Source organism: Neophocaena asiaeorientalis, unplaced genomic scaffold (genome assembly GCF_003031525.2).
Source record: "Neophocaena asiaeorientalis asiaeorientalis breed wild unplaced genomic scaffold, Neophocaena_asiaeorientalis_V1.1 scaffold91, whole genome shotgun sequence".
NCBI classification, from domain to species: Eukaryota; Metazoa; Chordata; class Mammalia; order Artiodactyla; family Phocoenidae; genus Neophocaena; species Neophocaena asiaeorientalis.
The window spans coordinates 6940746-6954556 of NW_020173198.1; the positions used below are offsets into that span (position 1 = coordinate 6940746).

Here is a 13811-nt window from a genome sequence, read left to right on the forward strand (position 1 = left end):
CCACGTTAGTGTTAGCATTTATTTTAAAAATACACAAAATATAAATTCTTTACATCAAAGTGTGATGACCTCACTTATACATTGTTCCATACTTACCTGGTTTTGCTTGCATCCTTATGCAAACATTAAGAATAAATGGATTTGATTCTGATTTTTTGCTATGGTTCATGTAAACAGTTGAGACTGCTACATAAAGTAGGTTGTTTTAAAAGGTAAAATGGCCACAGGAACCCAACAGTAAAACAATTCAATTTGGATTGTTTAACGAAATTGGCAGAAGTCTTAGCAGATAGATAATTGAAGACTTAATATTGGCTTCTAGGCATTTAAAATATTAAAAACCTTGAGGTTTTCTTGTAAACATAACCTAGACCTTGTTGGCATGAAGTATGAAAGTAAAATATTAAACCATGATTTTCATCATCCTGCCCACGTCAGTATACACTCTCTTTATTATGAGAATGAAACCAAATAATAAACAAAAGACATCAGGAATTTCAAACTGTACTGCAGAGAAGGTCCCAGCTGGTCTCTTCTGGGAGCGGTCTAACTTAAGCTGACCCTGCCACTGGCTGAGTATGATCCCCTCTGTCCTCTGGACAGTGCAATGCCACAGGCCACGAGTTGGTCAGTTCCTCTTGCTCCAAGTCTTCTGAAGCAATCGAGACTCTACTTCCACCTCTGCTGGCTCTGCCGTCCTTCCTTGGGCTTGAATTTACTGGGTTAGTGGTTTGCAACTATTGTCAAGACTGTACTGTCCCTTTAAGGTACCACATGCCACCATAGCTTACACAGCAGTCCTATGAATAGAGAAACATGTTACAGGCAGACTTTAGCAGGAAAAGGAGCTACTTACATTCTGTGCAGAATATCAAAACTTGATTTATGACTAATGGAGAGAACACAAATGGGAGATCAAAGGTGACTATGGTCACCGCCCAGCCTCCTCCACGTGTGGGCCTCGAGCCCCTCCTCTCCTCAGGGGTTAGCTTAAGAGTGAGGGCCTATAAATGAATGTGCTCTATGAACACAAAACACAAGAACTGAATAAGCTGACCAGAACAAAAGTGCTTCACAAATAGCATCAGCATCTATGGACCTGGAATATAAGAATACTAGAATATAGGGGATTTGTCATCAGCTTTCAGTGTTCCAATGCTTCTGCAAGTATGATATTTGTACCACAGAGTCAATCCATAAAGGCATTATAGGTAATGCTTAACAGGAATTAAGTATTTTCATACACTAGACAAATGATATACTCCTTTTTAAACTAAATTGTATTTAAAAATTGTTCTACTAAAAGCAGGTAGCACGAGAGTGAGTGTGTGGCTATGGCAGAAACCATGAAAGCGGCACACGATTCTAACGAGTGGGCCAAGGATTCGAACCTAGGTCCTGGCACTGTAAAGGATGACTATATTTTTTTAAGATGGAGCTTACGTCTTATTCAATTTAGTCCTTTTGCATATACCAACCACACCGATGCCAATTATCTGTTGCTGAAGACCCGACCGGCTGGGGAGGAGTCCAGAGGAAGCCTGATTTATAAACACAGCAGTAGGAAAGGCACGAGACTAGGTCCCTTTCCACACACTGTCAGCCTCTATCTAAGACAGGGAGGAGCCAGCTGTGGGCGCCCTGGTCTTAAGCTCACAGTCAGCAAAAGCCTGGAGCCTCCAGATATTATTATACACAAAATGGATGTACCTTTAGCACTTTATCCACCTCCTGTTTACTCAGATCTTCTCCACACTCTTGAGTCAGCCGAGACTGGATCATGTTCCGGCGTACCCGGTAATTTTTGGAAAAAATTTCAAGCAAAACCTGTCGATGCTTTAGTAGCAAAAACATGTTATTATGGGAAATAATCACCTGAAAGAGAAACATCCCCAAACAAGAAACCCAAAGGCTATGGACCTAACTCCATGCTGCAGTCTTTGATCAACGTCCTTGCTCAGGACTTCTGGTTAAAGACAAACACGTTTGGCCAATTTGTCACCTCTTAAGACCCAATAAAATGAAGAAATAAAGGTATATGCCCACAAGAACAAAAACCCAGTGAAGCATTGGCAGAGGATGAGTGATTCAGACATAGTTTTTCGTGATTAAAAAACGAGTGGTGGGCTTCCCTGGTGGCGCAGTGGTTGAGAGTCCGCCTGCCGATGCAGGGGACATGGGTTCGTGCCCCGACCACCATCTAAACTGCGTGAAGACAGAACAGGATGAGGAGTGAGTGGCTTAAAGTCCTGGCACACAAGACAGGATGCCATGAAAAGCATTACGTCCCAAAGAAAAACTAAACAGGGAGGATAGAAGATAGTCAAAATCCCCACCCCCTGCAGAGTACAAAAGGTGTTAAATGAGAGAAAAAAGATTTGATCCTCTAGTTCCAACATATGACCTAAGAATTCCGGAAGAGAAAAACAGGTACAGGAATTACAAATCTATCACAGAACTTCGTAAGAATGACTCAACTGTCCAGTACAGTAATAATCCACACCAGGGTGCCTCTGGAGTTGCACTGATGTGCTATATGTGGAGTGAGGAAAACCGTAGTTTGGTTTAAGGGAAGGGTGTGGATCAAACTGAAAAGACCAAGGAACAGAGTGTCAGTGCACGACAACTCTGAAAGCTTGAATACAGTGGAAAATGATTTTAAATTCAGAGGAAAATGATTTGCCCTCCAAAATCCTAGTCCCAGACAAATAATAAAACCGGAGGACAAAAGAAAGCCATTTTAAGACATGGAAGAACGCAGACAACTCCTCTGTGCCCTTAGAAGCTAAAACTAAGCAAGAAGGAAGACAAAAGATTGCAAGCTAGCAAGAGACATGGAGCTGGTTCTGCTGGAGAGGCATCTGGGGAATCAGACTCAAGAATGGTACTACTCTTGGTATCTACGTGTTCAGAAAACCATGTAAGTGAGAATAGGAAGTAGTATAAAGAAGAAATGTCAATTATATTTCAATAAAGCTGGAAAAAAGTGAAAAAAAAAATATAATCGTAGATACTACTGGTATTTGGCTCTACAATGAACAAATTTCCAGTCATGATGCTATAAGCATTGATATATGATTTAACAAAAAAATTGTCATAACACATCCCACACCTGTCTACATTCTCCCATAGCTGAGAACTAAATCCTCATCCACCACAACAGGAAGCCCATTGATAACATCAAGTTGAGACATCAGAGAACAGTATAAACACATTTTACATATATATAATAATTTTTAAAAATGGAGGAACTCCAAAAAAAAAAAAAAAAAAAAAAAAATGGAGGAACTCCTTTGGTGGTATATTGTAGTTAAAAAGTGACTGCCTCTGAAGAGTGGGAATCAGGTCAGGCAGGGCAGGAGATGGTTTCCCATATAGCTTCAGTCTTACTTATTTTTAAGAACATGGACTTATACTTTTTTCCTTTTAATTATTGGAGTACTTCAGGAGTAGGAAACCCAGATGCCACCTATTCTGGCCAAAAGCACACAGAGACTGTTCCAGTTTGCTCTCCATCTACGGCACCATCACAGAAGGCCCTGCCCCTTTGGTATTCTCAGCCTGCCTGTCAGTCCCCTTCCAAGAGGCAAAAGGGGACAGAGAACTCAGTGGGGGCCTTTGCTCACTCCCCTTCTCCCCACCCCCGAGGGACAGGACCTGGAAAAGGACAGATCAATTGGAGTTTAGCAATTAAATCTTAATCTTTAAAACTCAGGCAAGCTCATGACTTAAGGAAAACTTCTGGACCTCAGGTGCTGCTGGCTGCATTCATCTTCTGTTCACTGGACACCCGTGACCCTTCCTGTCTGGGTGTGACTAGAGGCAAAACGACCAATTTCTCTAACCTGAGATCTGATCCAGCACCTGAGATCTGATAAGGAATCCTTTTAATTCCTACCGCCATCAGCCACCTGAAAAATGTGGTCTGTCACACGTTCACAAGCCTGCCGGGGCATCAGAATCATCTAGAAAGCTTTGCAGAAACTTAAGTACCTAGGACCCTACCCCATTCCTATGGAACTGAACTGAATCTCTGAGGTCAGTCCTGGGAATCTCTGTATTTTTTAAAAGGCCATTTTGATGCCGATGGTTCAGACTGGCATTTGGAAACCACTGGTTTTGGCCCACACTACCGGCACATCCAGCATGTCTGAAGTACAGAGACACAGAGCCAGAATATTTAAAACTGGGAGCGGCTGGAAAATCTGAAGTGGACACAACCGCACTCTGGGTCTCCCCGAAGGTCTAACCCTCTGCAGAACACCGACCTGCTCCTGGGAGGACGGCAGCAAAGGTCACCTCACCTGGTCACTCATGTCTCCAGACTCCCAGAGGGCGAACACCTTCTGCTCATCCGGGGAAGCAGCCGTCTGTGGGGGAAACTGACCAAGGCCCAGGTGTGAGCTGGCTGATCTCGTGTTCACCACCTGGACCCTCCCTCCCCCGGGGCCCTCAGTCTGCACCCGCCCATTTCCGGGAACAGAGTTCCAGTCCCAGCTCCTGCCTCCCACCAGCCGTGGGCCTTGGCACACCTGCCTCTGCGTCCTTCTCCTCGCCAGCCACTCCCCGCGCGGAGAGGCTCCTGTCAGGAGCCGGATGCACCGGCCTGCGGCCCGCGGCCGTGCTCGGTAAGGCGGGGAGGAGGCTGCTTCTCTTTTCCTATCAGCCTGGCATTAGCTCTCCTCTCTGCTTTAACACCCTGTGTCCTCCCACCCTAAATATCAACCCTCCGTGTCCTGAGAAGCACTCCCGCCCCTGTAACTCCTTAGGAATATCCTGGGGATTCCTTTCAATCCCTCCCACAAGGGCCATGCTCGAACGGGTTAGAGGGGCTGCCCGACCCTAAGCGGCCCATGCCTCGCAGCTCAGCAGCGTCCGAAGGTGGGCCGAGGAAAGGGTGGCCCGGGCTCCTGGTTCCTGGAGAAGGGGGACGGAGGAAGGGGCGCCTGGTGGAGTGGCACCGCAACACAAGCAATAGTAACAGTTCCTACCATGTAAAGTCCCAGGTGGGGCTCTAAATATACAGTCTCATTTGCTACCACAGAGGAAGCGAGGTGTTGCTGCCTCCACTCTCCATGAGAAAAGCCCGGTTCGGAGAGTTCACTCAATGTCTGTGGTCACACAGCTAATAGGTGGCAGAACCAGGAGTTAAACTCAAGTCTTTGCGAGTGTACTTGCTCTCCCTGGGCCTCAGCTCCCTTACATAAAGAAAAACAAGGCCAGACAGGTCTAGGATCATTCCACCTTGGACATGACTATGATACAGGATCACGGGTCCCGAGGGTGGCCCACTCCATGCCCCTCGCCCTCTATCCACTCCAACAGCACAAGATGGCCTGGCTAACATCAGGCAGGCGCCCCTCCCTTGCCTCGCTCAGTCAGTCAGCAAAAGGCGAGTCTGCAGATAACCGGACCCGTTTGCTACGTGGACAAGGGTGGCTCCGAACAGGGCAGGGCCCCCAAACCCCAGTACCTTCTGTAGAGAGCTCACCAAGGAGGCTCCTTGCCACGAGGGCCAGATCCCCCGGGACACACCAGCCAGCCTGGGACCCAGGGCCTCTTGTCCTAGTTTCTGCTCCTCACGTACACAGGGATGGGCCTTTGCCTCACATCACCCAAGGCTGCAGGTGCCTCTGACCTTAGACTGCAGACGTCAGCGCTCCCTTGTTAAGAGGCAGACACAGCCCCACCTCACCCCACGTGCTGCCAGGTCTGGACCGAGCCTGGGAGAGAGAATGACGAGCACAGCCTCCCTGGGACCACAGCCTGGCACGCTTCACCCTCAGCGCAGGGAGATGGTCTCCAAGGGTCCCTCTGCTCTTGCACTTCCACCCCTCCAGGGCCCCTTCCAATGACAGGACGAGAAGCCCAAAAGCCTGGGGGGCGGGGGGGTGGCCCGCCCCTGCAGGCTTGGTACCAGAAATGCTAATGGAAAGGCCACAAAGCCACGCTAGTCAGCCAGCCTCCAGGGCAGGGAGGCCCACCGGCAGGAGCCCAGGCACAGATGGGGGCTCTGGTGAGAGGGCCAGCTCATCTCAGCTGAAGCAGAAAGGATTTAAGACTTGGAGCCACTGTAGAGGTTCAACTTCCAGCTCTATCACTTCCTGGGGATGTGACCTTTAAACAAGTTCATTCTACTTCTTTGAAACTTGGGTTTCTTCATCTACCGTTGCAAGAAGATCAAATGATACTAGAAGTGAAATCATCTTGAAAAACGGCAAAGCTGACAGGAATGAGGGAGGTGCCGGCACAGGAGGGGGCTAGACCCTGGGACAGGGAGCCGGCGTGACCAAGGAAGGCCCTGCTGTGTGCCAAGCCAACAGGTGACGGCCTCAGGCTCCCACTCAGCCCTCACCAAAGCCCCGTGACACAAAAGCTAACATTCACCCACTTGAGATGAGGGTGCAGAGCCGAGAGGCTGACCGGCGCGAGGTAAACCCGGCCACCACGTGGGAGCCGAGATTCACACCGAGGCCAACAGTCTCCCGAGTGCCCCTGCCCCGTGCACCCTACAAACAGCTGTTTCCCCAAAGCCGGCAGGGCTCAGGCCACTCTGGCACCAGGTTCTCTCCACAGCCACTTTCAGCCAGGAAAGATGCTGCCGACCCAGGAGCCCTCCGAGGGCGCGTGTGCTGCCCATCCAGCAGGCGCTACTTACAGGCACCAGTATCTGCTTGCAGCCGGCGGCCAGCACCGTGTCCTGCAGCATGCGGTCCGAGATGCCGCTGAACAGCATGTGGCCGGGGGGCAGGCTGGCCAAGTGCAGGTTGAAGAGGCGCTTGAGTTCGCTCAGCGTGAGCACAAACTGTCTCTGAAAGGTGGCCTCCACGAAGGCCCTCAGTTCCCGGGCCACGGGGGTACCGGCAGAGCCTGAGGGCGGGTGCCCGTTGAAGCTGTCCCCGCCTGCCGCCCGCGCAGCAGGCAGCCCGTTGGCCAGCCTGCTGTGGAGGCCACCGCCGGGTGAGATGTCCATGGGCTGCTCATCCTCTGCCCCCCGCTCTTCCTCTTCCTCCCCCTCCTCACTCACGGGCTCCTCCTTGATCCGCACAGCGGGCAGGACGGAGGACGCCCGCAGCTGCTCCTTCCTCCGCTGCAGCTCCCGCTCCAGCAGCGCATGGTTCTGCTGGGCCTGTCTTTTGGCGACTTGGACCCGCTGGTCCCCAGAGACCAGCCCGACAGGCCCTGCGGAGAGACACAGGGCTGCTCAGGACAGTAGGGACCGTGCAGGGAAGGGCCTGAGATGAAGGGCCTCGGTCCCTCTGCCCCACAGACGTTCCCTTCCATCCTGATGGGGACACCCCGCTGACCAGAGGAAGGGGACAGGGAAAATGCAAGCCAGCTGGCACAGAAGCAAGTGGCCCAGCTTGCCTTTCGCCCCCACCTTACCCAGAAGGAATGTGGCTACCCCAACAATGAGGGAAGAAACAGAACCAGGAAAAGCAGATTCCCACATTCAGAGACCCAAGCCAGGGTGGGTTACTGCTGAGTCCCTGCCACCAGCATCCCTGCCAACCCAAGAGGGCAAGAAATCTCAGAGGCCTGGAACCCAGACACAGCCCTGGAACCCAGAAGCCTCAGTCCCTGAGGCCAAGGCTCTGCCACTGGACAAGCCTCCAGCTGAGGGAAGAGGGCACAGAAGAGCAGCCAACAATGAGCCACGCCCCCTCATTTCCCCCCACAGGCTGAGCCCTGACAAGTTCCAGAAAAGTAGCCCTTCTGGAGACAGTGTCAGGGTTAGGGGCCCACCCAGCCGACATCCCTCCACACCTGATTGTCCATCCGGCTTCTTTGGCATGGTTTCCTTCACAAGATTATAAACTTTTTCTAATCTGAAAAGAAGAGTGAACCCTCTTAACTTTACACCGTGTCCCCTCACGTCACCTGCCTCCCAGCAGAAACACCCCCTTAAGCCCTGGACATCCTAGTCCATGAAGACGCTGCACGCCTGGAGCTTCCATGGTCTCTCCCCGCGGCTCGGAAACCCACAGCGGGGGTGGGGAGCACCGGCCCGCCCTCCCTTCCCCAGCTGCTCTCCCGCCAGCCTGCCTGGGGCCACACAAGCCCCCGCTCCTGCTGCTGAGTGCTTCCCCCTCCTTCCCAACCCCTCAGAACAGACGCGGGTCAGTTCAAGTCAGCTCGGATCAGCAGGCTTGTCTGTGCCAGGTCTCTGCCGGGGGGATTCTGGGACCGAGCAGCCAAGTCCACCTGAGTGGGGGAGGGGCGCACACAGCCCCAAATTTGCATTCCCGCCCCAGATGCAGCCAGGCTGTGCTCCCCACTGGAAGCAGGTGGCTGGGGACAACCTGCTGTTCCTCTGCCTGGCTGCCCCTCATCCCGCCCAGCAAGCTCTTACTTGGCCTGGATGCCCGTCCACAGCATGTGCTGCCGCTGGACCACATCTGGATGTTTCTTGATGAACTCCCCGTCATACGGCAGTATGAACTCCCAGCCCTTGTTGATCCTCACTACGGCCATGTGCTCTAGAAAGTCCTTCACGTCTTCCGCGCAGAGCTGGGGAGAGGGGGGCAAAGGTGAGGCACGCCCAGCCCCCATTCCTCCAGTAGTGGGGCTGGGCCTCTCGGATCAAGAAGAACTTCACTTACTTTAGTCACCGCTGCCACCTCTTTCCTTACCACCCACCGGTTCTGCGTGAACTTCCACATCTAAGGGAGAAAAAGAAGCTTGTTTCCAGGAGGCAGGGATCCTACTAGGATTGTCCCCCAAACCCCTGCTGTTGTCCTGGGAGCCTGGGACGCGGGCACGAAGTGGCGGCTCTGAGCCGGCCTGGGTGGCAGGCAGACTGGGCCTGGGTCCTGGCTGAGGGCAGTCACTTCAACTCTGAGCCTCCATCTCCTCCTCTGTAAGGGACCTCCTGGGCCACCTCTTCCAGGAGGGCAGCTGGACCCACTCCACACCACATAAGCTCCCTGGGATGGGGGATACCTTGCCCGTATGTCACCTACAACAACTCAGATTTGACTAGACCCTCTCCCAGACCCCCAGACGTGACGCTGTCTGCGCGAACAGAGGAGGGCTGACAGGCAGCTGAGGGTCAGTGGCACACATGTGGAAGGCGAGCCTGGGAGTCGATGCCACTGCACCCTGACCCCCAGAGACGAAAATAAACCACACAGGCATCTAGACGCTAAGTACCCACAGGAGCTGGGACACCCAGCTGGGAAAAGAAAAAACGGAGGCCCTCTCTGAAACAGCTTAAGGGCTGCCTGGTGTGATTAGGTCTGTGCATGAGCTCACCAAGGTCACCACGGACAGCTCCAAGGAGACAGACTGCAGCAAACTCAAAGCACACTGCCAAGGTCAAGGGTGCCTCGCAGCACAGGTCCCAGCAGCTCAGGGTTCAGGCATTTGGGAGGGATGCCTTGGCTGGGACTTAAGCTCTGGATAGGGGCTGGGGGGGGCAGATAGGGTGACGGAGTGGAGGCATGAGCCAGCTCAGGAGCTGCAAAAAGCCCACAGCAACAGTGCAGGAAACACGCACGAGGAAAGCGGCTGTGAACTGGGGAGCGTGAGCCCCACTCAAAGAGGGTGCTGTTTGGGGGTGCGGGTCCAGTGGTACCAGACTGTCCAATTATTCATGACAAGACAGAAATCTAGTTTGAATCATGACTGTGATTTGTAAAAATAGACAACTAAGTCAACATTTTAAAAACACCACTCAGGTCAAACGGCTCCTTGGCCAGAATCTACCTATGGGACTCCAGTGTGCAACCTCCAGGCTAGGAACTCAAAGGTTCTTATGAAGCTGAAGACTCCAGGGTCTGAGAGGAAGGAGAAGAAAGGCACAGAGTCCAGAGTCCTCCACTCCCCCCAGCCCCACCCTGGCCACACATACCTGCTCTTTGCCCGCTGTCTGGACGAAGGTCCGGGACACTCTGTGCTTGCCCAGTCCCCCGCCCATAACGCCCCAACCCGGAAGGCCAGAGAGCCAGGGCACTTACAACAAAGTCTCGGCCCCTGCAGAGCACCTCAGCAGGCACGCCGCTGTGAGGGCTAGAAGAGTCCTTGGGGTACAGGATGTCACTGCCAATGAGACAGGGTGGCAGGTCAGTCCCTGTCCTCAGCCCCTCTGCCCCCCACTCCCTCAGGCTCCGAGTGGAAGCTCAGGCCTCTTTACAACACGGGCGAGGGCCGGCCTGGGCCCCAACCGCTCCCCTCAGACCCTCCCCTTTTCCCTGGGAGCCTGGCTCCAAGAGTTCTTCCTCCTACTCCTTTCCCAACGCCCCCCTCACACACTGGCCCAGCCCCAAGGCCCCTGACATAGTTGGAGGGGCCAGGGGCTCAGAGACAGACAAGGTGAGCCCAGGACTCTGGCAGACAGCAAGTCCCACCTGTAAAGCACAAGGCCTTACCACTGGCTGAAAGGGAAGGGGGGAGCAGTGTGAGCTGAGGCAGGAGGGGTCAGGGACTGGGATCCAGACAGACCCCAAGCACAGGTGAGGCTGAAGCCTTTGGAGAGAATGGGACCAGCACTCAAGGCTCAGGGACCTTCAAGGGCAAATGAGCAGGCACCAAGGCTTAAAAGCGTCTCCTGACCCCAAGTCCAGACGCAGACCCTGTTGCCCAGGAAAACACACACGTCCCCGGCCATCCGTGCCCGGGGCACCTTTGCTCTCCCCGCCCCACTCGCCTCCTCAATCCCACCTGGCAGCCAACTACTACTTTCCTTCAAGGTTGAGCTCTGTGTCCACCCTTCCTGTAAAGCTCTACGGGACAGGGCCTTGGCCCCATCTCTGCCACACGGAGGGGAGGTACCCACTAAGTACACAGTGTGGTCCGTGCACTGGGCTGTAACGGTGCCTGCCCTACCCATCCCCCCGGCACACTTTCCTGAGGACAGGGACAGCATTGAATGAGAGCACAGTGCAGGGCATAGAACAAGCCGTCCAGACACATTTACTCAACAGATGGGAGCATCCTGTATCACCTCCTCACAGGAACACAGAGGGACAGGGCATGGAAGGACCACTACCCACAGGTGTGGCAGAACACACAGGGCCCAGGAGGGCCTACCTTCAAGTCACAGGGACAGGCAGACCATAAGCTGAATGCGGCAGCAGCACCAGGGCATGTGCGGTGCTGGGGGAGCTCAAACCCCAGCTCTGTGGCTGCCCGGCTGCCAGACATTTGGCAAATCTCCGTGCCTCCTCTGGGCGAGCATCCTCAGGGGGCTAATGGGATGGTCCCTCCTGGATTTCACCCATCCACAGCATAAATACACATAAGCATCCCATTTAACAAGTGATGTGCCATCACGAAGGTCCTCATAATTAAACACTTGTGTCACATAAGACAATAGCTGCAAGGACCCACAAGGCATGTTGGGCATCGTTTCCCAGGGAAAGGCCATCACCACGTGGCAGTGACATGACTTTGCAGTTTACCTGGCCAACCAACTGTGAAATGATGGACTTTTTGCAATGAATAACTTTTTTAAAAATTTGGAACAATTTACATTTTGACAGATTGTTCACTTTACATCACACTTTCTAAAAAGTGAGTATTCAAGCATTTTATATTATACAATTTAGAAGTAATATAATTCAAGTGTGCGTAAAACATAGCCACACCGTACTTACCAAGGGTCTACCATTTGCCAGGCATTATACTGAGTACCAGGGATAAAGGGAGAGTCAAAACAGACAGTCCCTACCCCTGACAGTCTAGGGAGGAGGCAGGGTCTAGAGGAGGAATCACAGGAGGAGAGAAACTACTGAAGGACAGCAAGCCACAGATCCAGGATCTATGAACCCCGACAGGATACAGAAAAAGAAATTCCCACTTAGGCCCATCTTAATGAGCCCTGGGAAGCCAAAGCAAGAGAAAAGCTTAAATGCAGCCAGAGGGAAACGAAGGAACATGTATTAGACAGACAACAAAAACAATGGAAGTCAAACTGCAATGAAATTACACCAGTGTGTGGAAAGAAAATAATCAACCTAGGATTCTATACTCAGTAAAAAATACCCTTAACACAATATTGTATATCAGCCATACTTCAATAAAGTCAAAAACAAACAAAAGTATCCTTCAAGAACAAAGGTGAAATCGACATTTCCAGATTTAAAAAAACCAAAGAAATTCATCACCTGAAGACCTTCACTTTAGCAGAAGGAAATTATCACAGTTAGGAACTCAGAGATGCAGGAAGGAATGATGAGCAAAATAAAAAGGCAAATACGTCAGCAGATCTCAAAAATATTGACTGGACAGTAAAATGTCTTATGGGGTTTAAAACAGAATTAAAATATATAAATACAATGACACATGAGTTGAGAGGAAGATAAATATAAAATATTCTAAAGGTCGTTGAATCGTCATGGATGAGGGTAAAAAGCGGCAACTAATATTAAACTGTGAAATCTGCAGGGTAATCACTAAGTCAGGAAAGGATAACTTCCAAGTTAGTGGGGGAAACGGAATAACAAGAAAAGAAAGTAAAAGTGAATATAAAATGCAATGTAAGCTGGACAAATAAAAAGCACTAAGGTAGACTTAAACCCAAAACATCAGTACTTAACATTCAATTTAAATGGGTTAAGCGCTCCCAACTAAGGGACTAAAATGAACTTACCTCTTCACCACCCAGTTTCCTTGGACTAACATCGCCACCTTCTGGATGCCACGCAGAACAGCCACAGAGTCGATGGAGGGGCCCAGGAGGCTCATCAAGTTGGCAAAAGGCATGACCTTCACTGAGGAGGGCAAAGGAGACATCAGACAAGGCAAGAGGGGCCTGGGCTCATATAAAAATCCCAGCATGACAGTGCTAACAGTAACAGCTGGCATTCACTGGCTGCTTACTCTGGGCAGGCACCCGCCTCTCACTGAGCCCTGGAGGAAACACCCACTGGAAGACGGAGGCGTGCCTCATGAGGAAGACTCAGCCCAGGAAGGTTTCAAAATTCACCCATGATCACTTGGCTAGTAAGTGGCACAGCCAGGACTTGAACCCAGGCCATCTGGGTCCAAAGTTCATGCACTTCATCACTGTGCTCTGCTCTCCCCCACACGAGCCCCTAGCCCAAGTGAGAAGGGGCAGGGCCTGGGGAGGCCCCGTGTCTTCTGCAGCAAGGCCAGTGGCCTGGCTCCCCCCGGGAGCGCCCCTCTCCACTCAGACCCCAGAGCCCCTGGTGCTGGCATCTCAGAAGAGCCCAGGGCCTGGGACTCCGCTCTGAGGTTCAAGGCTCACGTCCACTCTAAAGGTTCTGGCCTTCAGCATCCCCACGGTGCAGAGCCTGGCGAGGACACCACAAAGTAATGCAAGGGAATGCACTTCGTTGTGAAAATGAACGTAGCTCACATTCACATGCAAGGCTCTGTACAGTCCCTTTAGAGGCCTCACCTCTGAGGCCTCACCTCAGCCCCATGAGCTACCTTAGTTCCTTTTTATAGATAAACAATCTAAGGCTCAGGAAGGCCAGTGGCCTGCCCAGGCTCACACAGCAGGTGAGTGACAAAGGTGGCAGGGACCCGCAGCCCATCTGAGGTAGCCTGCCACCAGCTCTAGCGCGCCTTCCAGACAAGGTCAGAGCTGTAAAGCTGGGCGGGCTCTGGGTAGTGGGGCCTCTGGTCTCGCCCCTTAGTCCTTAACTCTTTCCTAACTCCACTTCCCCCGGAGGTGGCAGGGCTGGGGCCCGCCAGAAGGCAGGGAAGGGCTGCCCACCCACCATTCTTCATCAGGATCTTGATCTGATCAGCTAGGGGCAGGGTGCGCAGCTGAGCCATGGACAGGACATTGCTGGGGGCCACGGGTTTGTCTCTGTTGAAAACAAACGCAAAGGGTTAGGGGG

At 52.2% G+C, this 13811-nt stretch overlaps 1 protein-coding gene across 4 annotated transcripts in view; it reads right to left on the reverse strand.

The window, feature by feature from the left end:
• The window catches only part of POLR3E (RNA polymerase III subunit E), a 31536-nt gene continuing 17725 nt past the window's right edge, over window positions 1–13811 (reverse strand). For all 4 annotated transcript variants that reach the window (XM_024744517.1, XM_024744519.1, XM_024744520.1 and 1 more), the window contains 10 exons: window positions 13689–13780; window positions 12593–12713; window positions 9960–10041; window positions 8604–8663; window positions 8354–8511; window positions 7768–7829; window positions 6659–7182; window positions 4305–4382; window positions 1711–1836; window positions 1–800 (listed from right to left, as the gene is read on the reverse strand). In XM_024744517.1, the coding sequence (XP_024600285.1) occupies window positions 744–800; window positions 1711–1836; window positions 4305–4382; window positions 6659–7182; window positions 7768–7829; window positions 8354–8511; window positions 8604–8663; window positions 9960–10041; window positions 12593–12713; window positions 13689–13780 (1360 nt within the window). In that variant the 3' untranslated portion in view covers window positions 1–743. The remainder of the gene's footprint in view (window positions 801–1710; window positions 1837–4304; window positions 4383–6658; window positions 7183–7767; window positions 7830–8353; window positions 8512–8603; window positions 8664–9959; window positions 10042–12592; window positions 12714–13688; window positions 13781–13811) is intronic.